We start from the raw sequence: 25,471 nt of genomic DNA on the forward strand, positions 1-25,471 counted from the left end.
CATATACGTTTCCCTTTAGGAGAACCAACAAAGTTTACTACTTTCATTTACTACAGATTCATCCTTAAACACACTCTCATACTGTGTTTTATTTCTCAAAAAAACGTTACAGCATATTTTCGTCGATATGGTTCTATTTTGAAAGCTGTGACCGGAAGTCATCCCTTCTTATTGTGGATAGTTTGACGCTGCTCCTAGCTACGGTCCGGACTGACTAACCTGCTCTGTGCAGCTTCACTTCGGGTTTCAACACGACATCGAGCAGCTTCCTCTGGCGGCGGATCTCCTGCTCTGACCGGTGAACTTTGTCTTCGTACTCCGCCACGGTTTTCTCAAACAGCCCGAAAATCTCCTCCGCAGCCGCCGTTAGCCGCTCGGTGAGCAGCGCTCTCAGCTCCGGGATTTCAGCCGTTTCTTTTCCTTTTTCCACCAGCAGCAGAAAGTCTTCAGCAGCGGCGCTGATCCGCTCCTGTACAGACACCCTCAGCAGCTGCACGGCGCACATTTTACTCCTTTTCTGCGCACTTGAGCGGAAAGTAAACAGAGCCACTGACGTCCGGACCACCGTGGCTCGTGTCTGTGGAGCAGAGCGCGCCTCCTGCCGGCCTGGAGGCGCAATGGGTCAGATGCGCTTAGAGGAAAATTAAAGGGGCAATAAATTCGTGTTTTAGTGATATAAAACCAACAAGGACTTTTACATTCTAGTCATTTTGCTAAAACTTCAACAGAAGAATAAACTTCAATTCTTACATCACCAACATTACAAGCAACCAATAGGAATGGAGGTCAGGGGTCACAGTGTTGAGATCCTGCTGCTCTGCTATTGGACAACTTTCTTTTGGAGAATCTTATGGCGAATTTTGATTTTGCACTTATAATCACCTTTTATATGATTTTGCTCTCAAGCAATGTTGTATATTGTTATTAAGTGTGTTTTGTTGCCCTGGTGGCTGCTGGGTATGGAGACTTTGGATAAATATCAAATCCAAGAAAGTCAAGTCGATCCTCGTTTCCTTATGGAGCAAATTCTCCTCAACGAAGAGAACAGAAAAACATCCCGACAGTCTGATCTGTTTCTCCTGTCACTACCAAACCAAACCCCTTAATTTTATCCCTGAAATGTTATCTCCATTACACAAACATTAATTATCCATTAAAAATAACACAGCTTTAATAAAGTAAGGTTAGTATCATGGATTTATAAGGGATTTATTCATGGGCTGGTTCACAGAGACTCTAGAAATTAAGGGATTTTTCATGCCTTTTGTGCAGGTTTACAGGTTATTAATGAGTTATCAATGGAAAGTTCCTGTCTGCCTGAATTTTACATTAAATTAGAAAGTAAGGAGGCAAGATTAAGGGGAGTTTAAGACATGAAAAATCCCTTAATTTCTAGAGTCTCTGTGAACCAACCCATGAATAAATCCCTTATAAACTCATTATACTAACCTTACTTTTTGAAAGCTGTTATTTTTAATGGATAATTCATCTTTATGTAATGGAGAAATTAAGGACATTTCAGGGATAAAGTTAAGGGGTTTGGTTTCGTAGTGGACCTGCCAAAGCGTTGCTAGGATACAGTAAACTCTGCCGTGTTCGAGGCGTTGCTAGGAAACGGTAAACTGTGCCGCTGGCCTGTGGACCAAAACACTGCTGGGAGGTGAAATTTAGCGAAGTACGAAGCTGCTTGTAACGGAGATCCGTCCTCACAGGAACAGACAGGTGGGAAATAAAGTTTACTGTCATTTCTATTTTAGAGCGACGTAGTTCGGCTGAGAGTCTAAATAACTGCGACACAGTTAGCTCACTTAACTTAGCTGGTTTTCTACCCAGAGTGTCGTGATGCACAACAGGGTTACAGGCCTACAGTCACTAAACCAAACTCCTTCATTTTATCCCTCAAATGTCCTTAGTTTCTCATTACATAAACATTAATTATCCGTTAAAAATAACGGCTTTAAAAAAGTAAGATTAGTAGGCCTATCATGGGGTTTTAAGGGATTTATTCATGGGTTGATTCACAGAGATAGTAGAGTATACAGGGTCATTAAGGGGAAATTAATGGAAAAGTTCCTGTCGCCCTGAATTTTTCATTAAATTAGAAAGTAAGGAGTCAAGATTAAAGGGGAGTTTAAGGAGGTTTCGATGGGATATTTTTTTTTATTTTAGTAATTAAATTAAATAATGAATTTAGCATTAATTAAGGGGTGAATTAATGTAAATTAATGAAAATGTAAGGTTATTTTAAGGGATTACTGGTTCGTAGACAAAACAAACTCCAAACCTGGTGCAACACTGTCTGCAGTCGCGTCTTTTTGCCACAAGATGTTGCAGTTATTTAGTTAGAAATCAACATGGAACCACACTTTGTGTCCTAACCGCTGTTTGCCTTTGTGTCTAAATGCTTAATCCGCTTCAAAACACCTTATTTATGGAACTTTTATTGAATTTCATAGGAACAGCCACTTCTTTATGTTTTCAGCCAATTATTTTTCCAGAGAGAGAAGTCAAAAGATCAAAAGTGTGGCAATTGTGTTTATTATTATGTAAGGAGTTGCATTTATAGTTAATTTTGCAGTTGTCATGAGGATTGATACATTCTCTACGAACCAGTAATCCCTTAAAATAACCTTAGTTGTATTAATGTACATTAATTCACCCCATATTTAATGCAAAATCCCCTTAAAATTAATTAAAGGAGTTATTAATGGAGGATGCCCCATCAAAACCTCCTTTAACACACCTTAATTTTTGACTCTCTAATTTAATGTAAAATTCAGGGATACAGGAACTTCCTATTAATAACTCATTAATAACCTGTAAACCTGCACAAAAGACATGAAAAATCCCTTAATTTCTAGAGTCTCTGTGAATGAACTCCCTTATAAATCCCTTATAAACCCATGACCTTACTGTTTTAAAGCTGTTATTTTTAATGCATAATTAATGTTTGTGTAATGGAGAAATTAAGGACATTTCAGGGATAAAATTAAGGGGTTTGGTTTCATAGTGATCTAAATGTAAATTTAATGTAGCTGCACCAGCTAACATTAAGCTAACAGCTAACAACACCAAAACTCCAAAAATGAATTGCATTTCTCATGAAACAGATATTGTACAATATTTGAATATTTGTAAGTGTGATTAAAGGTTATACAAATAAACTTGGCTTCACTTGATATATTTATGTATTTATTTATAAAATAATGGATTTAGACCCCAAAAATGTGCATCCTGTCATTGACCCAATTGGTAGGAAATGTAAATGAAGATGTGTGTTAACGGAGAAGCTCTCAGTAACGCGGAGCGTGCGGTCTGGTGGTCTGCAGGATGGAGATCGTGTCGGTCTACAGCCGGAGGCGGGCTGAGTTCGGCCGGCAGTGTGTTTTCTCGGACCGGCCGGCCGAGCTGCTGGCCGACGTCCCGCCGGACCCGACGCTCGCTCACCACTTCATCCACAGAGACCCGAGTGACGTCGCCACGCAGTGTTCCCAAGAGATGTCCGAGCACGAGGTGAGCAGCACCGGGTCAGTCAGGTCAGGTCAGGTCAGACTAGAATAGATTAGACTAGACTCGACTTGATTAGATTAGACTAGATAAGACTAAGATTAGACTAGACTAGACTAGATTAGACTAGACTAGACTAGATTAGACTAGACTAAGATTAGACTAGATTAGACTAGGTTAGATTAGATTAGACTAGACTCGACTCGACTCGACTCGACTCGACTTGACTTGACTTGACTAGACTAGATTAGACTGATCATTGATTGATTAGTCTAGATTAGACTAGATTAGGTTAGACTAGACTAGATTAGATTAGATTTGACTAGATTAGATTAGACTAGACTAGATTAGACCATATTAGATTAGATAACACTAAAATTAGACTAGATTATATTAGACTAGACTAGATTAGACTAGGTTAGATTAGACTAGATTGGATTAGATTAGATTAGATTAGACTAGATTAGATTAGATTAGACTAGATTAGACTAGGTTAGATTAGACTAGACTAGACTAGATTAGACTAGACTAGATTAGACTAGGTTAGATTGATTAGATTAGACTAGATTAGATTAGACTAGACTCGACTGATCACTGATTGATTCGTCTAGATTAGATTAGATTAGATTAGACTAGACTCGACTTGACTAGACTGATCACTGATTGATTGATTGATTAAAAGTTTTGAACTGGGTCCAGGTCTCTGCTTGTGTTCTGAGTCCCGTCCGTCGTCTTCTTCTGCAGGTGAATACAGAGCGCTTTGAGTCGGAAAGCCGCGGGATAAACCATGTGGAGGGGGGTTGGCCCAAAGACGTCAATCCCCAAGAGATGGAACAGACCATCCGCTTCAGGAAGAAGGTGGAGAAAGACGAGAACTACGTCAACAGCGTCCTGCAGCTGGGCAGCGTAAGATCCTGCTCACCAAGCTCATTCCCCGTTTCACTGAAGGACAGAAAGAGTCAGTTCACACTTTTATGGCATGGTAGTGTTGTTCTCATTTACAGTGTGCGAGCGCAGTCCGTTTTACCGTTTTTATATTGACAACTTTAAAGGAAAACCCTTCCACTGTCAGTTCTCTTCAGTCTGTCATGTTCAACACATTCAGCAGTTATTTAGTGATGAAGCTTGGTGAAGCCACTTTCCCTCAACCTGCCTCGTCTGCTGGGCTTCTACTGCAGTTAGTGATTTACTACGTTTCCCAGAATGCCCTTCAACAACCCCTCGAGAAGGGATGTGATCTTGTTGCATTCAGTTGTGGGTTGTACGTGAAGTTAGCTTGATATTGGATATTATTACGCAGATATAAAGTTTCCATCTTCAATAACTTGTAACCGTTGCTACCTCTTCCCCCCTCCTTCCCCCCCCCCCCCCCCCCCCCCCTCCTGCTGCAGATCATGGAGCATTGCATCAAACAGAACAACGCCGTTGACATTTACCAGGAGTACTTTGAGGATGAGGAGGTGGTGGAGGAGGCGCAGGAGCAGCCGTCGGCCAAGACAATCAATGTTTTCAGGTGTCTGACCCCATAACCCCCCCCCCCCCCCCCCCCCCCCCCACACACACACACACACACACACACACACGTTTGCCTACGTTTCCTTCTTTCTGTTTCTTTACAGCTACTGAACGATGCAAGTGTTAAACTTTTGTTTACATTTCAGAAAGTGACATGTGCTTTTGTAGTCTACTAGTGGCAATGTTATTATTACAGAATAATACACATGGGGATGATATTAGCCTTTTATTGATTGATTGATTGAGTCTCTTTATTTAATCAGGAAGTCTCATTGAGATCGAAAATCTCTTTTATCAAGAGAGAGCTGAGAGCAAGAAAACATGCGTAACAAAAAATGAGTCAGTTCAGTCGCATGTTACAGATTAAAGCTTAAAAATCAGATTTGAAGGAAACAACAGTCTAATTTCAAAAGCCTTTTCTAATCATTTAATCTATCTTCTTCTTCTTCTTCTTCTTCTTCTTCTTCTTCTTCTTATTATTATTATTATTATTATTATTATCATTATGGGTTTAAATGGAAAATGTTAGTGTCACATGGTTTAAATGCTGTTTCAGAGGCTTTTCCACCCTGACAAGAATACAGTTATGGGGGAAACACTGAATACTTTCATTTCTACTTTAGTTTTTTTGGCAAAAAAAAGTCAAATTTGCAGAAAATATCGGATATCGCAGCTTCAGTCCAGAGATATTAGTATTGGCCTTCATAAACCTGCAGGCTATTGGTTGAACCTTAACATGTACATCAGCATATCATTACAGCACCGATACAGACCTTCAGTTGGTTTTAACACTGTAACTTAAATGTGGATATAGTCCCTGTTCTTAAAGCTGACCCCCTGTGTGTGTGTGTGTGTGTGTGTGTGTCTGCAGAGACCCTAACGAAGTGAAGCGCACCGTCACCGGTCTGTCCTGGCATCCGGACGGCAGCAGGAAGCTGGCGGCTGCTTACTCCTGCCTGGACTTCCAGAAAGCCTCCAAAGACATGAGCTTCGACTCCTACATATGGGACATCGGTGGGTGAGAAACTCACAAAACCTCCCAACTGACTTCCAACCAGTCCATCAAAAACATTGGACTGGTAGCACTCCAAAAAACTGAAAACAAGACATAACCTCAATTATTTAACATTTTTATTCATGGCCAACATTAGGCTGTCACGTTGTGAGAAGGTGTGCAATCTTATCTTATCTTATCTTATCTTACTACCACTGCTTTCTCCATTTTCGACTGCTGATAATGAAAAGTCAGTTTGTTTCCATAAGTACTGGATGAAGTAGCTGCTACTTTTAGCAAACATCACTGATGTTCAACTGCCAAACACTTAACAAACCACCTGAACACAGAGGAACAAAACTCTACTTTCTCCGTTTCCACCCTGGTTGTTGTTGTTGTAAACTGTCAGCTGCCTCACAGCGCGGCCTCTTCCCGTCTCTGTTGGTTTTGCTGGCCGTTTGGGAAAAAACCTAATGGTTGTGTGTATTTCTTTTATCAGAGAATCCCAATAAACCAGAGATGACGCTGAAGCCGGTGTCTCCGCTCGTCTGTCTGGACTACAACCCCAAAGACTCTCACACGCTGGTGGGAGGCTGCTACAACGGACAGATTGGTGGGTGCCGGTCATTAAAAAAGTCTTCATCCACTTTGCCTTTATCTTATTCCCATGAACTGCCTTCCTGGACTCAGTAATGTTTTCCAGCTCATTATAAACTGCAGCAGAGTCTGTTTTGGCTCCAGTTTCCTCAGGTTCGTTCAGTTTCCTCATTATAAAACTGAATACTCTTAAAAAGCATTTTCCTTTTGTAGAAGTCATAGAATTACGTGAGGGAGCATAGCTAGTCTGTTTATGTATAACTGTATACTACTACTGCTACTGCTGCTACTACTACTACTACTGCTAATACTACTACTGCTACTACTAAATATTTGAGTGTGTGTGTGTTTGTGTGTCTGCAGCCTACTGGGACACCCGTAGAGGCAGCCAGCCGGTGGAGTTTTCCTCCGTGGAGCAGAGCCACCGAGACCCGGTCTACAAGATCATCTGGCTGCAGTCCAAGACCGGAACTGACACCTTCTCTGCTTCTACTGACGGACAGGTAGACAGGCAGACAGACAGTGTTATGTTTCATTCCTCACATTCACTTTACTTTTATTCGCTTCGGCAAGGAGGTTTTGTTTTTATTTTTTCGTGTCTGTCAGAAGGATTTCTCAAAAATGTATGAAAAGATTTCCATTAAATTCGGTGGACAGATCGGCTTTGAGTCAAGGAACTATTGATTAGATTTTGGTGGTGATCCAGATCTGGGATCTCCGCTATTAGATCATTTTTTATCCATAACAATGAAACTAATATAGAAATAGAGACTTGGTTCCAAATCTTAAGGAGATGTTTGCAGGGTGAAGAAATCAATTTAACTTCAAACTGGAAGTGACAGGAACGATGTGTTTGGGTGTAACAGCAAGTTGGAGACACTCTCCAAGTGCCTCCTAGTTTCTATCCTATTTTGCTTCGCTGTATCCTATTATCATCTGCTGCCATGACCCAGTTTCCCCACGGGAATCATGCAAGGGTCTATGTGTAATTTCTTTACACCTTTAAAGTTTTGCCTCATCCTGTCGCGTCCCGTCCCGTCCTGCCCCGCCCCGCCCCGTCCCGTCCCGCCCCGTCTCGTCTCGTAGTGATGAATGAAGCTCTGAACCGGTCTTGTCTTTAAGGTGCTGTGGTGGGACATCCGGAAGATGAGTGAGCCGACAGAGAGGCTGGTGTTGGACCCCAGCAAGGAGGGAAACCTGGACAACGCGTTAGGAGCCATCTCCCTGGAGTTTGAGCCTACCATGGTGAGTTTCCCCGGCGGTCCGGGGTTAATAATGGGGTGTTGGAGCTGCATCCAGTTCCTTAGGATTACTTTCCATGTTTGTTATGCCTTATGTTTTTTTGTGGTTCTGTGTCTTTAGCCGACCAAGTTCATGGTCGGGACAGAACAAGGCCTGGTCGTCTCCTGCAACCGAAAGGCCAAGACCCCAGCAGAGAAGATCGTGTGTACGTTTGACGGTCATCACGGCCCCATTTACGCCCTGCAGAGGAACCCCTTCTTCCCCAAGAACTTCCTCACCGTGGGAGACTGGACGGCTCGCATCTGGTCTGAAGACATCAAGGAGTCCTCCATCATGTGGACCAAGTAGGCATCGTTTATCAGATCGGTGCCACGTTCACGACGCTTCACCACCCAAACCTGAGTCACGTGCAAGACAAGATAAATTAAACGCTTCTGCCACAACAGCGATGGCTGAACTTCTTCACCACCTTCAGCCCATCACACACTATGAAGAAAACATTAAGTTTACTAACATCACATCACAGGACCTTAAAAGATTCAAACAGTTATCTCCCAATGCCACTTGGGGCTTCCAAAGTGCAAAGTCGCCTTGTTCAACTTCTGTTATTTATCAAGGTGTAGAGTACAACCATCTTTGCAGATAACACCCCATTTTAAATCACATTTTAAATCTGACATAACGCACATGGCCTGTTGTTTGCAGATACCAGATGTCGTACCTGACAGACGCCTGCTGGAGTCCAGTCAGACCGTCTGTCTTCTTCACTGTCAAGATGGACGGCACTCTGGACGTATGGGACGTCCTCTTCAAGCAGAACGACCCCACGCTCAGCCTCAAAGTACCTTTCCCCAACCTCTGCACTACAAAATACAACATGAAATCGATTCATTGTCATGTGCCGTAGCTCAAAGCAAACCGTGTGCCGCGGAGGCCCAGAAGTCGTCGGGTTTTCGTTCCAACCGAACACGACAGCAGCACAGCTCAGACTCTCAGCCCTACATGGCACACGGTTGAAAAAATGACATGAAACCAGTATTTTTTGTTGTTGTTGTTGTTGTTGTTGTTGTTAGGTGTGTGATGAGGCTCTGTACAGCCTTCGGGTGCAGGATAACGGGCGTTTCCTGGCCTGCGGCTCCCAGCAGGGCAACGCCACGCTGCTGGAGATCTGCCCCGGACTGTCCACCCTGCAGAGGAACGAGAAGAGCCTGGTCGCTGCTGTAAGGCCCCGCCACACGGCACCAGCTGTGACTCACTGCCTGCTTTTACTTTCAATGCTACATTCAGTGTCGGAGATAAGATTTTGTAATGTAAAATGTTTTCAGTGAACCTGCCTGAAGTGTTAGTAGACATTTGTATGATTACCGTAAACAAATGAGACCGTCGCTGAGAAGATTGGCAGCCTCTACCGGTCTTTACTCTGCATCCTCCATGGTTTCTCCACCTGGTGGATCTGGAGGGAAATCTGCTGGATCGCTTTACGGCACAAAACAGGAAGAGGTTCTTCTTCTGTTCTTCCAGAGCAAACGGAGCTAAAGCTGAAAGAGTTTCTGGCAGCAGATGGTGGAAGGAGGGAAAGGAAGATGGAGAAATCACTTCCAACATGTTGATCCTCTTAAGGGAGGGGGAGGGGGGGCAGGAAGCAATGGGGCTTATGGGAAATGTAGTCTTAATGTGGAGAAACACTAGAACTAACAATACTACTGGAGTGAGATAGAGGAGAACAATTGTCTCCTCCATGCTCTCATTGATTTAGAGTCATTAGACCAAGATAGCAACATTATTTGGACAATGATATATTGTTGGTTAAAAATTATATTATTATTGATTTGATGATATATTTGTGATCAGACTGTGCTGCAGATTGAATGACTGTGATGACGTAGAAGGTGTGCTTTGCCTCGGTCAGATGTTTGAGCGCGAGACCAAACGAGAGAAGATCCTGGAGGCTCGTCAGCGGGAGATCCGTCTGAAGGAGCGCAGCCGGTCGGAGCAGAGCCGGGAGGACGACTCCAACCGGGAGGCGGAGGGGGAGGAGCACCCAGAGGAGCTGACGGCTCGGGCCGAGGCCGAGTTCTACAGCATGGTGGAGTCCGAGATCAGGAGGAGGGAGAAGGAGGAGGAGAAACACAGGGTGAGCACACACTGGTTGACAAATTTATGGATCACGGGATGTAGGTTCAGTATATTATCTATCAGATGTAGTTAGAGATCTTTGCATGAGAATACAAATGTGTCTCCTTGTTTTGGCTCATTAGATCATGAAGATAAGGACTTTAGGGTTTCTATTCAGGAGTAAAAGAAAGGAAAAAGCATTATGTAGAAAAACTTTGATTGAAATAAATAAATACAGATATGTGACTGAAGACCCGCTCACCTCTCCTGCCTCCAGGGGTTTAAAGGTATAAATTGTCTGTCTTTTCATTCCAGGAGAAAGGCGTCTGTGAAGAGAAAGAAGTGGAAGACGGAGCGGAAAAACCAGACGACGTCACACACTGACAGTGAATAGATGCGGTCTGTGTTTGGTGTCGGTGAGTCACAGAACTCATGAATAATATCGATATGATCACATTTATTCTCCTCATCACACGGCCGTCTGTGCAGAATAAAGGTTCCAGTAAAGTTGCAACAGCGATTGATCCTGAAATACGAACATCAGCTTTAGAGGGAATTGAACTCGCAACCTCCGGCCTTCTGACTGACTTATAACATGCTATGATTCTGAGATGTGACCAAGTCAGCTTTGCTCGAGTCCCAAGTCAGTCTCAAGTCTCAAGTCAAGTCCCAAGTCTAAAATGTAGATTACCAAGTCAAGTCCAAGTCAAGTCCATGTCATTAATGTCAAGTCTCAAGTCTAAACAAACGAATCAAGTTTGATTTCTATAATCAGTTTCAACTTCAATAAATTCAATCATTCCATACAAATTCAGAAAACAGAATTTAAATTCAGTCGTCTGCTCCCCAAGTCAAGTCCCAAGTCACCAGAACCCAAGTCAAGTCTCAAGTCTTCTCTTCATGCATCAAGTCAAGTCTCAAGCAGTTAAAACTGACTTGAGTCCCCACATCTGTTATGATTACATCATGACATGCTTTGATACACTGAACATACTGTGACAGTCTGTGATAAACTACCGATGGACGATGCTTTGTGCCGATATTCAGTATCTTTACATTTTTCCATTTTCATGCCAAAATATGAGAAGGATTCAGTGTTTCCTGCTGAATTTTCTCCTCATCAGGATGGAAAAGTCTCTGAAACATTTAGAGCGTCATGAGAAACTAAAACTCTCCACTGAAACCAGACTGATGAAATTCTGTTAGGGTTAGCAGCTCTTTAAGGCATCAATATCCAAAACACATTATTGAACAATTAAACAAATACGTAAAATGTGCAAAGGCAGCTGCGGTCAGGAGGAAACAGAGGAGACCGACACAGACACACCAACATCAGTCTAACTTCCCTCTGACCTGCAGCATGTTGCTGCTTCTAAACATCATTTACAACATTTTTACAGTAGTATCAAACATTAAACAAGAAATACTCACTTGAGGTTTAATTTAATCTTTTTATTTTCACCCTTTGCGACAAAATGTTTGGTCACAGTGCGATGTTGGTGAGCAGCCACGCTGGAGAGAAACCGCACCGCTGCACAGCCACAACTGCCTGTTCATTTCCTCACTGACAAATACAAACTATGTCATGAATAACTGACTGTATGAACTTTACCTGAACAGTGTTTTTAGTGAGATAATATTATAAACTAAAACCTACAATAAAATCCATCGCAGTAAAACACTGGAACATGTTTTAGATTCTTTAGCAGCCTGCAAGTGATTACAAGCAAAAGACCATTCAGTTTTTATCTAGAAATGGAATTCCTGTCATGTTTCAGTCAATATTCAGTTCTCATATTCATTGTGGATTTATACTGTAATCGGACTGGTACTTGCTGAGTTACAGAGTTGTTAGTTCTCCATCCATACATTCATACTTTTGTTTTTCTTCAAATCAGACTGAATAATTTAATATAATGCCACTGGTCACATGACAGCTGCACGACTGTTCTACCACACACACACACACACACACACACACACACACACAAGCACAAACCTTTAGTTTAGAAAATATTCTTGTTCTAGTTTCTTTGGGGGTTTTTTGTCTTATTTTATTTTCATTGTCCCTCATTTCTAGTCCATTTATTCACTTTATCTGTTTTTTTTAATTTATGTACATATTATTTTCCTTACTGGAAGCACATTGTACCCTTGCTTTTGTAAAGGGCCGTACAAATAAACGTTATGATGCCAATGATAATTATTATCATCAAATTTCTGTCCATGTCTTGTGTTTCCAGTCACTCGACGGGTTTGGAGATCAGGATATCTACAGGCTTTAAAACGTCTTTGAAAAGTCTTAATGATCTAAATTTAAGAACTTGAAAAGTATTAAAATGTCTTAAATACAATTTTTAGAGGTTTTAATGTTTTTTTCACATGTAATGACAGGCTTATTCTTTTAATTGTTTCATTTTGATGCAGCTCTAAAGATCATGTTCACTCTGAGTCAATACAGTCCAGGGTTAAAACAATATGGGAAGCAGGTTTTGTTTTCATCACATCAGCTTTAACAAACACAGTTGGATTTCATGTCTTTGCTTACACTGTCTATAGTTTCATAAATCAGGCGTTTTCAATCAGAAAGAGATTGTTTTTGACAGATTTAGGTTTCTTTATCTTGGTTGTTAAATTGTTCTTAAATTTAATTCCAAGTACCATTAAAAGGTCTTAAAAAGTCTTAAATACTGCTTTTTTAAAACATGTCGAGTTGGCATTTAGAAATATGAGTAATGTTGTGCACAATAAACAGACACAGTGTTTCTTTCAATGGCAGAAATGACTCTTGAGTAACAGCATTTTTGGAATACTGTGTTTTCCTCTGCACAGCTCATCATCAATTTGCAGCATTTAAAAAGTAATTCTTTTACATTTTTACACATTAATGAAAACCAACTGATACAGAACATCAGTAGAAAACAGTTTTTAATGCTTCACACAAAGCTATAGACAGACGGACATCACCAGATCAACTAACATGTGTCACTACAACTTAACTCTCAGATGTTTCAAACAACCAATATATTTCTATCAAATGACAAGACTGATCTGCGTGAGATGAAAACATCTTAACATCTGGGTAATCTTGCTACTTACTACTCAGGAAAGTGTAAAAAAACAACAGAGGAACGCTTTATCATGAAACTGGTGGTTTTCCTTGTGATCCTCATCTCAGGTTTTCGGTACTGTGGGGATTGAACAGCAGCAAAATCCTCCTCATTTAATATTTAATCAGTCACTCTTAGCAATTCAGACAGGCTGTGTTTCCCTTATGGAAAACTTCATGATGGTAAAACAAATTTAGAAATACCATTCTCACTTCCAACAAGGGAAGTGAATGTGAAAAAGAAAGTGTTTCAGTATATTTCCGGTTGAAACTGGAAGTTGGGGCGGCTTTACTTAAGTGAAGCAGTTTGTGAAATCAGCGGCTGCTGCTCTCAGGACATTTATGGCTTTTCAGATGCGGCATCTGCTTGAATCTCTTCCCACAGCTGCTACACCTGTACGGTTTCTCCCCGGTGTGCACTCTGCTGTGTTTCTGCAGAGTTCCTTTTTCGCTGAAACTTTTCCCACAGACGGAGCAGCTGAACGGTTTCTCCCCTGTGTGGAGTCTTGTGTGTGTGATCAGCGTTCCCCTCCGACTGAAACTCTTCTCACACACCGAGCAGCTGAAGGGTTTCTCTCCTGTGTGACTCCTCATGTGAGTTCCCACCGCTCCGCTCTGGCTGAACCGTTTATCGCACAGCGAGCAGCTGAAGGGTTTCTCCAACGTATGACTCCTCATGTGACTCTGCATATTTTCCCTCTGACTAAACGTTTTGCTGCAAACTGAACAACTGAAGGGTTTCTCTCCTGTGTGACTTCTTATGTGTGTCTGTAAATTTTGCTTTTGGACAAATCTTTTACCACAAACTGCGCAGGCGAAGGGTTTCTCTCCAGTGTGAGTTCTCATGTGTCTTTCAAAATCCACAATAGAACCGGATATTTTACCACAAACGCTGCAGGTCCTGTGAGACTGAAGGTGCCGTTTCAAACTTTCTGTGGGCTCCAACTGTTTTCCACACAAACCACAATCTGCTGAATGGACATGAACATGCCGCACTAAAGAAGACTTTTTAGGAAAAACCTTTCCACACACTTCACAGCGAGGTCCAGATGGTGCTAAATCTGACTGAGGTTCTCTAGTCTCCTTCCAATCATCATCACTGTCTTCAGTCTCAGGTTCAGGAGAGTCTGAAGTCTTGCCATCACTAGTTGGTTGTAAATGACTAGCTGGATCTAAGTTCCTGGCTGGTTCTGATACTCCACAGTCCTCTCCATCAGCTTCTGTTTTCATCTGTTCAGTTGAGCTGCTGGCTAGAGGCTCTGCCTCTCTGTTCTCCTCAGTTTGGCTTTGATGAAGCTGTGAGGACTGAGGTTTCTCTTCATCATCTTCACTCTTCACAGGGACAGGAGTGAACGGGAACTCGGTGATATCGGCCTCCTCCGGCCCTTGAAGCTGCTCTCCCTCCTGACTGGTCCAGAGTTCCTCCTGTTCCTCTTTAATGTGTGGGGGCTCTGGGTCCTCCTGGTCCAGACTGGGGCTCCAGTCCTGCTGCTCAGGGGGAACCTCTTCTTCACTGACCAGCAGCTGCTTGGTGAAGGCGTCTAGAGGGAAGAGCAAAAAAAATGTGAACAATTACCCTTAAATCTAAAATACACTTATGCAGTTTGATTTTGGTCAAACATTTCAGTGGCGTTTCAGTTCAGAACAGACTGAACTCTACTTTGAATAAATGGACAACAGCGCTGGTCAGAAAATAAAGCCTCTTTGTTCCTGTCATGGTCATCCATATGTAAATTTTATTTTGGCCACAATAATTATTACTTTTATTTGTTAGTATTGTATATACTATTTACATTTTACATTATTTTTTTTACATTTTTCTATTTCTTTTTACATTTTTCTACTTTTTACATTTTTCTTATTCTTATTTGTCTTCTAGGAAAGGCTGAGCAGCAACACCAACTCCCCCAAATGATTGTAGCATAAGATGTTTTGAAAGAGCGCTGCAGGCAGAAAGGAGCTGAAGCAGCATGTTGTGATGAAGCGGCTGTTTGCAGCACAACTTGATGTGAAGACATTTCTCTGTGCAGAAGAAGAAAACATTTATCCTGCTGAAGTGTCAAGAAGAGCAAGTCACTGAATCCCTACCAGCTCCAGACCCTGACGTCTGACCTCTGACCCCTTGGGAGGGGGCAACTGGGGGTCAATTTCTTATCATGAATTAAAACAGGACTACAGGGATGAAGGCGTCTGTTCTTTCTGAATAACGGCCCGCGCTGTTCCGGCTCTCATCACGTCACTCTGCAGCAGAAGTCCGGTCGATTTAGTTGATTTTCTAATCAGATTAAATGGCGACACCTTGTGGCAAAAATACGTCACTGCAGACAGTCCTGCTGGAAGCCGCTGATTATTGTTTGGCTTGTAATAAAATCAATATTTAGAGTCAAATGATGATTGTCTCTGGTTAGCAGCGGTGTGATGAGCAGGATAATGAACAGCGAGCCTCGGCTTCACGTCGGGTTTATTTTGCTGTAATCGGGCTGGATGGACATTAATAATTTATTAAGAGCAGATATTGTGCTACAGTTCTGGGTATGACGTCTGCTCTGCCCCGCTACTTCATTATCATTATGAACCCACAGAGGAACCAGAGGAACCCGCTGCTGGATGCGGGTCTTGGTTTTACCGACCGGTCCTGCAGGACTTGATTTTGGAGACGATGAGCAGCAGCCTCCGGCGGCCCGCCTCCATCTGAACACCCAGCTGCTGTTTCAGTCTGTTTCAGCCGTCCTGCCCGGGACTGAAGCACCGACACCGAACACCGCTCCGTTACCGGCTGTAACGGCGCGTGTCGCCCGTTCACTGTCTGTCCGCACTCAAACACTTTCACACAAATCACAGTAAACAGGCGTTTCAGATTAGCGGCTAGGCTAACGAGCTAACGTTAGTATTTTCGAAGATGACGTGATGACGTTGTCACGTCGCCTCCTGAACATCACGTCCCTTGATTGTATTTCCATTCAACAGTTCTTCTCCTTTTATTATTGGAAATAAGAAAAGTGATGTCATCTTAAAACACTATGATCATGTTTTAATTGCAAGACTGATTGTCATTACAATATTTATGTATTTATTTATCTATCTACTTGTTCATCTATTCATGCTGAGATTGTTTTCTAATCTTTATGTATTTTTGTGTAATTCTAATGAATGTATTGGTGTGTGATATGTTTATTTATTGTTATATTGGCAACGCCTGTAATTTTCTACATTTGTCAAGTCAAGTCTATTTATTGCCGATAGCTCTTCATCACAAGCATTGTCTAAGTTTGTCTTGATTCATAAAAAATATATATTTATCAAGACTAACGACATTTTTCATAACCAATAAGGTCAAGAACATAACTCGGTATATTCTATCCATACAATAAACCTACATTTTTCTCAAAATCGTGTTCAAATGTTCAAAAGAGAACAGATAAGAAGATCAGCAGCTCTTATTTGCTCATTAATAAGCTGTGATTGATTTGTGAACTGTCACTTCATGTTCCGAATTTGTCCATATTTCTTGGAAAATATTTCACCAGCCAAGCGAAATTCATGAACACGAAAACTGAAAAAAAAAACAGGAAAACAGCTCACATCTAGTTGTATGACTAGAATAAAACCGTTAGTAGTAAAAGGCTTTATCACCTGTCAACGTTTAAATACGTCAACCCGTTAGAATGATTATTTTACTGTAGTTTTTCCTCATTTCGCTGGCACAACTGTTGGTATCTGTTCTCTACATTTTATTATTGGGATAGTTTCTGCAAGAATGAGATTTCCGGTCCTTTCATTTCAGAATAAAAGCGTAATTTGAAGAAATCCACAGCACCCAAATATTGACTACAAAAACATTATTTTGCACAAAAAACAATAGATTAAGCAAAATACCTCCACAATAAAAATAATGTTTTCATATGCTAATAATTTGTTGTAATCCTTTTGATAGAACTTGTACACTTTTATTTTGAAGGCCGAACGCCCAAACAGGAAGTCTTAATATCGGTCATCCCGGGCACTTTATCTGGTGTCACAACAAACGCACTCCGGCGGAAGTAAACAGACAAAGTGAAGCCCGTCCGCTCGCGACGTTAGCGGGTTAGCGTGCTAACGAATCGTTTCTCCGCCACAGTTTCCCCTCTTTGCTTTTTGTCTGGAAATGGCGCGCGTGCAGAAGCTGAGAGTGTTCGTCAACCAGCGGCTGCACGCGGCGGTCGAGGAGATTTTCGGGGTTTTTGAAAAGACGATAGCTAAGTACGAACAGGAAGCCGCGCTGTCCCAGGAGGTGATCGCTCGCCAGCACGCGCTGCTGTGCGCGGTGCTCAAACCTCAGATGCAGCTGCCGACAGTAGGTTTGTAAAACTTAAAAGCTCCTTGACCGTTTACTCTTGCCATGTGTGTCTTTATTAAAAGTATTTAAAGAAAAGTTAGGTAAGGTTTGCTGTTGTTATTCTCTAACCCCCTCTCGTCTCCACCGAGCAGCTGGACCTTCATATTTCTTTCCAAGTCACTTTGTTAGAGACCCGAGGACGCGCTGCTGTGCTTCAGACAGTGGAGTCCAGTGGAAAAACACACTGGTTCAGAGTTTGAAATAGCAGTGAAGATGCAGTGAGACTTCACGGTGTTTTTCTTTTGAAGACCTGAAGAAAATGTCATTAAAAAGGTTCTGCTCCCTCTGAAGGGACTCTGTAGACCTAAAGACCGCCTCAGAGTTCTCATCTTATTCAGTAAGACGTTTCTACAAATCAAGTTGTGGCGCAAACTGCTGCTTCATCACCAGATGCAAATTTAAACAGCTGCTGTAATCCACCAAGCTGCTTTCTGACTGCTGCTGACGAAGCTGCATCCGGTCTGAGCGGATTTGGGCGAAGTCTTCACACCTCCTTTCATCTCATGCTACAATCATTTGTTGGAGTTGGTTTTGCAAACTAACTAACTGTCACCTGGATGAAATAATGAGATTTACAGAGAATTTCTATGCGTTAACTGACGAAAGAGACCGGAGTAGCAAAGAGGTGCTACACTGATGAGCTGAAAAACAGGTTTTCAGCCAACGACCCGGCATCAGTGTGGAGAGGCCAGCAGGAAATCACCGACTGCAGGAGACCTTCCCCCCACCCTGGGGAGAACCTTCAACTGGCCAACGACCTGAATGTGTTTTACTGCAGGTTTGATAGGCCCACATTCACACCCCACACCCACTCCGACCACATCAAACAACCATCTGCACCCCCTCCCCCCTCCCCACTGACCCCCCCACCTGCACTCAGGATCTGTGAAGAGGATGTGAGACAGAAGACCAGGAAGGCACCAGGCCCAGACGGCGTGTCACCCTCTTGCCTGAAAGTCTGTGCTGCCCCCATCTTTCCACAGATCTTCAACAGATCACTGGAGCTGTGTGATGTCCCCTCCTGCTTCAAACGCTCCACTATCATCCCGGTCCCCAAGAAACCCTCTATCACAGGATTAAATGACTACAGGCCCCTCGCCCTGACGTCTGTGGTCATGAAATCCTTCGAGAGACAGGTGTCGGCCCACCTGAAAGACATCACAGGCCGCCTGCTGGACCCCCTGCAGTGTGCCTACCGGGCAAACAGGTCAGTGGATGATGCGGTCAACACGGGACTGCACTACATCCTGCAACACCTCGACTCCCCAGGGACATACGCAAGGATCCTGTTTGTGGACTTCAGCTCGGGGGTTCAACACCATCATCCCAGAAATCCTCCGCTCCAAACTCACCCGGCTCGCTGTGCCGGCCTCCACCTGTCAGCGGATCACAGACTTCCTGACAGACAGGAGGCAGCAGGTGAGGCTGGGGAAAATCACATCCAGCACCCGGACAGTCAGCACTGGGATGTGTGCTCTCCCCTCTGCTCTTCTCCCTCGACACAAACGACTGCACCTCAGGAGACCCATCTGTCAAACTCCTGAACTTTGCAGACGACACAACGGTCATCGGCCTCATCCGGGACGGTGACGAGTCTGCATACAGACGGGCGGTTGAACGGCCGGCCCTCTGGTGTGGTCGTAACAACCTGGAGCCGAACAAGCTCAACACTGTGGAGATGACGGTGGACTTCAGGAGGAGCCCCCCAACACTGCCCCCCCCTCACCATACTCAACAGCACCGTGTCTGCTGTGGAAACCTTCAGGTTTCTGGGATCCACATATATATACTTTTTTTTTTATGCTTTTTTATATATAAGCATATTTGTACATAGTAGTTAGATGTTTAGGTTTACCTCTGTTCATTTTGTTGTCCTTGTTTTTAGCTGTATATTTATTCTGTGTAAGTATATTGAGAGCAACGAAAAAACCGGAGTCAAATTCCTTGTATGTGTACATACTTGGCCAATAAAGCTGATTCTGATCTGATTCTGATTAACATAACAGGTGCAAAGAGGCTTTATTTTCTGACTAGCCATTGGACCGTTAGTGAATAGCTTGGTTTTCTGATTTGGTGGTTTTGGTGATACGGTGCACGCTCTTACCTGTGCAAACCATCACCTGATCTGAGTCAAAGTAGAGTTCAGTCTGTTCTGCTTCACCGCTGAAACACCAGTGAAGTGTGAGAAGACAAAGCAGAGGAAGATACCAAAAAGTGTGAATGTCACAAACATCTCACTGTTACTGTGTGATCAGGATGTGTTTTACATTTAATGTTAATTGTACCCTTTTTTTTGTTTTTCTCCTCCCTCTAGACGCTTTCACCAAGCAGCTGTCGGTCAGTAAAGAAGAGGTTCCCCCTGAGCAGCAGGACTGGAGCCCCGGTCTGGACCAGGAGGACCCAGAGCCCCCACACATTAAAGAGGAACAGGAGGAACTCTGGACCAGTCAGGAGGGAGAGCAGCTTCAAGGGCCGGAGGAGGCCGACATCATTAAGTTCACTTACAATCCTAGCGGTGCGGAAAGTCGAGATCAGGGCCAGACTGAGCCTTCGCTCCTTCGCCAAACCCAGAATAGGGAGGGAGACCCATCTGTGGCCGGCACTTCAGCCCAGCAGATGAAACCAGAAGCCGATGGAGAGGACTGTGGAGTATCAGATCCAGACAGGAACTTGGATCCAGCTAGTCATTTACAACCAACTAGTGATGTCCAGCTCCTCTCTTCACACTCTTCTGAAACTGAGACTGAAGACAGCGACGATTACGGCAAAGACTCCAGGGATCCTCAGTCGGGTTTAAACACGCTGAAACTGAAGAAGAGGCGTAAAGCGGAGGGACAAAGCTTTAGCTGCAAAGTGTGCGGGAGGAGTTTTCAGGCGAAGGGATTTTTGATGATGCACGTCAACGTTCATTCGCAAGACCCGGAGTGCGTCTGCGGTTTGTGCGGGGAGCGCTTCGAGGCCGCGGAGAGTCTGAAGCTTCACCTGCAGACTCACAGGAAAAACAGGAGAAAGTGCGACATCTGCGCCCGGGACTTTCCGTCGCGCCAGTGCCTCGAAAACCACATGAGGACGCACACCGGGGAGCGGCCGTTCTGCTGCCACATCTGCTCCAAGCGGTTTCACCAGCGGTCCCACCTGGCCACGCACATCAAGCTGCACACGGGGGAGAAACCTTATCGGTGCGGGGAGTGCGGGAAGTCGTTCATACAGTTGTCGAACAAGAGAAGGCACAAGTGTCGCCCCAGAGCGATGAGCCAGCGCGGGAATCGGGAACATCGTCATTCGCGGCAAGGAGAAACTATGCAGTGAAAGTGTGAAGGCCGCAGTTTACTTAACGCGGAAACGAATTTCAGCAGGTCCGTGCGAATAAAAGAACACGTTGTTTGGGGGGAAAACAAAGAGCCGCTTTGGCTTCAGACTCCGCAGTGTGAACAGGCTTGCTGGTCGAACTGCTAACATCTGGCGGTCGAAGGTTCGGAGGATTTCTCTTCCTTTATGACAAACACTAAACACTAAATTCTCAGATTCCCTCGGCCGCCTCTGTCGCTCTTTCACCGCAGCGGCTCTTTGAGTTTTTGTCACCTCTGTTTCCGGTTTCCCTCGGTTACCATTACCACTTTAACGCGGCCCTTAATGGTGTGGAGTGTAAATAAATAGACGATGCAAAGCCGCAGAGAGTATACACACATTTGTAAGTGGCGAGGCGTTCAACTGTTTCTGTTTCAGGCTTGTTCGACCGCCTTAACACTACAGTGACACACTTCAGATGTCAAATCATTGGTGTGTTTGTACCCGAGTCTCTTGGTGGGATGGAAAGGCTTTTCAGTCAACGTTTAGATCACTAAACTCTGTTAAAGGATAACGCTGGTGTTTTTTAATGCATTTCTTACCGTCAACAAATCCTATGAAAATAACAAAATCAGCAATGAATTTGTTTTGCCAACAAGTCTCGTCCATGCAGCCGGTGCCCAGTGCAGCCTCATGTCCCAGCAGCCATAGAACTGCATTGTATTAAAAACTATTAAAACCCGTCACAGAGCCATGCTGCTGCTCTGCAGCATATTTCATCATCACGATGCACCGGGCCAGACGACTTTTTCCTCAAACGACTTAATAAGCCGACCGTAAACACGCTTTCCATCTCAGGAAAGTAGTTCCGTAGCACAGAAAATAGTCCCCGGCGTAATGAAGAATTTGTTCCCATTTGAATTTGATTTGGTAATAACTACAACAGTCTGACTTTTCATGGTAACAGTTAGAGATTTTTAAAATGTAAACTATGTCTTTGTGAGCTGCATTTAAAGGTTTTTAGCTTACAATTGGAGGCAATGACTTCCGGGTTGAAAGATAAAAAGGGAACCTGGGAAGTGGGAAAGTAATGAGAGGAGAGCAAACGCATTGTTGATTTTGTTATTTTCATAGGATTTGTTGACGGTAAGAAATGTATTTAAAACACCAGCTTTATCCTTTAAAACCAGAACTGATGAAGTTTTTTTTAGGGTGCTGTGGCAGCTTCTTTAACTTCCCTCTATCTTGTACTGAAATATGCAGCTGTCGTTTGTATTTTGAAGTTTTATATTGTCTCCATCTTTGTTGCTAAGCACTCATCGCTGTTCCAGGTGTTTCTGGAGGAAAAGGAAGAAAAGGAAACTAGTGACTAACAGACTAATGAAACGTCTCATATGTCACACAAAAGGCTGCAGAGGCTGTTCAGACAGTCGGTGTAAAGGCAGCCTGAGAGTAGCAACAAAGACATTTATTTATATGAAAATGTTGCAGATTATTTCTTCAAACTTTTCAAAACAGACAGAAGATGTTTCGTTGGATTAGTTCAGTTTGGTCTGAATCACGTCAGGCAGCAGAGGGAAGCTGAGCTGTTTAGTCAGCGTTTAGTCAGAAAATAAATTACTTTACATTTTACATTTTAAGTTTTATGGGAATATCACCAGCTAAATGCAGCTAGAACTTTGTGTCTGGTGAGTTAGTTTTCTATACAGTTTTCTATACAGTTTTCTGTTCATCTGGAGCTTTATTCTGTTCTAAACATCTAGCTAGCTGTTCAACAGGGATCTTAGCGGCACGTAATATAACCTGTTTGTGTTCCTTTGCTTTCTTGTGCTTTTTATTTGTGCTCATTAAGCTTTAGTAAAAGTAGCTTTTCAAGGTCCCTCCTACCATTTATTTGTTTCTGTTTTGTTTTTTTTACATAACGTAATGAAGTAATGCAGGTTAACCTCGTAGAATAAAGACTATTTTCTACAGCCAGTAGCACAGTATATCATCTTTGCAATGTTGCAAAGCATATACCTAGGCCTATGTAACATTATTCATCAACATTGTTTTAATTTTAGCTTAATGATGCTGTTCAGACAAACACACAAACAAAGAGAAAATTACAAATTGACTGATTGATTGCCTCTCGTTCGCTCTGCAAGGCCAGAGCCTGGATGATGTTTAAATAGCGCGTTGGCCGTGAAAAAAGTAACAAACGTAAAATGAAAACTCCTAAAGTGGCGATTGTTAGAAACATGTTGCACAAGATTTAACGTCTTACGTCGTCATGGCAACGTGATGCCACAAACTGCCATCCCATTCCTCATATTTGTACCGTTTCGAGCCTCTTGCAGTCGCACATCTCCGCTGAGCGGCAGGTGAGGTCAGCTTCAGTCAGACTGGGCACTGAGGCTGGGTCGAAGAAGTGCACCACATACTGTGTGCAGTGCATTCTGGGATGGGTCGGGTGGACAGAATGACATCAGTCCAGGTTGTAGGCCTTCACACCCTCGTTTCTGAAAGCAGGGAGAACTTCTTGTATTTCTTTCATATGTTTAATGACAACATGCTAAAATGAGAAGAAGGCCGGTGACTTTGCCGGACTTTGGTTTAACCGATCCGGTGATTTGACTTCAGTTGTAGAATCTGCTGAGCGTGTTGACAGCCGTTCGGTCTCAGTTTGTGTTCTTGGTGGTTTACTAAATGCAAATGTAGCATGTACAAAGAAATCCAAATAAAATTTGGTATACAGTACTAAATCTGAACTGTCATGTTTCTACTTTCTTCTTATTTTTGTGGAAAAAGTTACTTCAGTGTAGTTGTATGTTTTCTAAAATGAGGCTTGTGTAGTGTGTGTGTGTGTGTGTGTGTGTGTGTGTGTGTGTCTCTCAACCCTCCACATCTTCCACTGCAGAAGTCACTTTTCAGTCTCCCTAGCTTGGTTAAAGCTGCACTGGGCAACTTCACATGTTGGCGGCTCCAAATGGCAGCGAGAGGTAACTGTCTGAATGTTGAGGACTTCATTACCCAGAAACCCTGTGCGGTGAGGTCAGTAAAGCGACCAGAGAGGAAAAAATCTAATGTTGGTGAGTCCGGCTTTCTCTCTTCTGGATTTCCCTCATCAGTCTGGATCGGTCTCTTCCTGTGTGGAGGAGATTTCCCTCCAGTGAGAAAACTGACAGCAGAATTTAATTTGGACAAACAGGGAGACTGTGCAGCGGCTCAGTTAGCAGGACGATGCAGACCAAATCCAAATCTGGACTAGAGCAGCTTTAAAGTCAAGTGTAAGTAAATATAATCAAGCGAAATCACATCTAGACACAAGCTGGACAGAAGTCTTCCCAGCTACAGAAATAAACTCAATTCAACAAGGAAACTCTTCCGATACACCAAGCAGCACCCATCTATAAAATTTCAACTTTTAATATTGCTTTACTTATCGAACATTCATACCTGGTGGAACGTGACTTAAGACTTTTCACAAACGGTGAGGAGCTGCTCTTCCATTCTGCAGACATCCAGTACACCAAGCAGCACTTATTGCTGTAACGTTTCAACTTTTACAGTTGGTTCCCTGTTATTCCCACAATCTTCTTCCACTAAAATACACTGTGGAGTGCGGTGAGGAGCAGCGGGGAGCAATGCTAACAGTTGAGATTTTATTAAAATAAAGAACCGTGTGGTAGATCATCTATAATTACAAATTTACCAGAAGACACTAATGATCCTAAAAGGGCTTAGGTCATGTTCCACCAGGCAGCTGGAGAGCAACAGACTTGTAAAAACTGGATTGTCAGGATACTGATGAAGCTAAACAAGATGTTTACCATCAGTATTGAAGAAGTGACAGAGAAACCTGATTTTAATGTGTATACTGGACACTCATTTTGACGCCAGGTGTAAATGTAATCCAGTGAAATCACATCTACACACAATCAGGATTCAAGACGCATCCCGACAAACATTTTGACGTTGAAGAGATGTCGATACGACGGCCTGAACCAACATTGAAAGCCTGGGTGAACATTACAAAACCAAAATTAACAGTTTCCAAAAGCTGTTGAAATATGTTTTTTTTTTTGCCGTGCCGTAATATTGTTTTGTTTAAGTTTTGTGCTTGAACTTGGTGTCCTGCTGCACGTCTCCGTCCATCTTGTGCTGCCCTCGCTCTTCCCTTCCGCTGTTCCCACCTGGACGCTGAATTACGACTGCTGCCCTCGTTTCACTGAATTTTTAGCGGACCTCAACCCCTTCTCATCGCCGCATGCCGCCTCTCCTTTTTTTTTCTGTTTTCTCCTGTCATTATTGTTGCCCATGGGGGGGATCCCTATTTGCCTCAGGCCGCCCAAGGTTTCTTCCAAGTTGTCCTACTAAGGTTTCTCTTGGGAGTTTTTCCTTGTGTGCATCAGGGTCTGAGGCTGGGGGTGCCGGGTAGGTTAGGCTGTAGAACAGGTAGATTGTTTGTCTTGCTAAAATCTGCTCTTGCCTACCTTGTGTTTTTCGCTATGCTTGTCCTATATAATCTTGTTCACCATTGATTGTGTTTGCTAGATCTAGCTAGACACATTCTCTGTAAAGTCCTCTGAGACATGCTTGTGATAAAGGGCGATATAAATAAACAAACTTGAACTTGAAAGCTTGCTGAGTGTGACTGCAAAAGTCAGAGGAAGGCCAGCGGGCTTTGCATGGGACGTCCCAGCAGGTCAGTGGGCTACTATGTACTTACAATGTAGCAGGTTTGAGT

At 43.2% G+C, this 25,471-nt stretch overlaps 2 protein-coding genes across 2 annotated transcripts in view; one reads left to right on the forward strand and one right to left on the reverse strand.

Annotated features, from left to right (window-relative positions):
- LOC139932498 (uncharacterized) overlaps nt 1-25,471 on the reverse strand; it is a 151,724-nt gene that overhangs the window by 14,142 nt on the left and 112,111 nt on the right. Inside the window, exon 3 of the mRNA XM_078290497.1 lies at nt 13,424-13,927. Within this exon, the coding sequence (XP_078146623.1) occupies nt 13,424-13,927 (504 nt within the window). The remainder of the gene's footprint in view (nt 1-13,423; nt 13,928-25,471) is intronic.
- On the forward strand, nt 1,603-10,354 carry LOC139923919 (dynein axonemal intermediate chain 2-like). Its single transcript, XM_071914827.2, has 13 exons — nt 1,603-1,722; nt 3,330-3,513; nt 4,252-4,413; nt 4,899-5,020; nt 5,894-6,036; nt 6,516-6,629; nt 6,977-7,116; nt 7,736-7,858; nt 7,976-8,199; nt 8,561-8,696; nt 8,929-9,075; nt 9,765-9,989; nt 10,286-10,354. Exons 2-13 carry the CDS (start codon nt 3,331-3,333, stop codon nt 10,352-10,354), a joined length of 1,788 nt encoding a protein of 595 aa, XP_071770928.2. The 5' UTR covers nt 1,603-1,722; nt 3,330.

This window comes from Centroberyx gerrardi, chromosome 19 (genome assembly GCF_048128805.1).
Source record: "Centroberyx gerrardi isolate f3 chromosome 19, fCenGer3.hap1.cur.20231027, whole genome shotgun sequence".
Classification (NCBI taxonomy): domain Eukaryota; kingdom Metazoa; phylum Chordata; class Actinopteri; order Beryciformes; family Berycidae; genus Centroberyx; species Centroberyx gerrardi.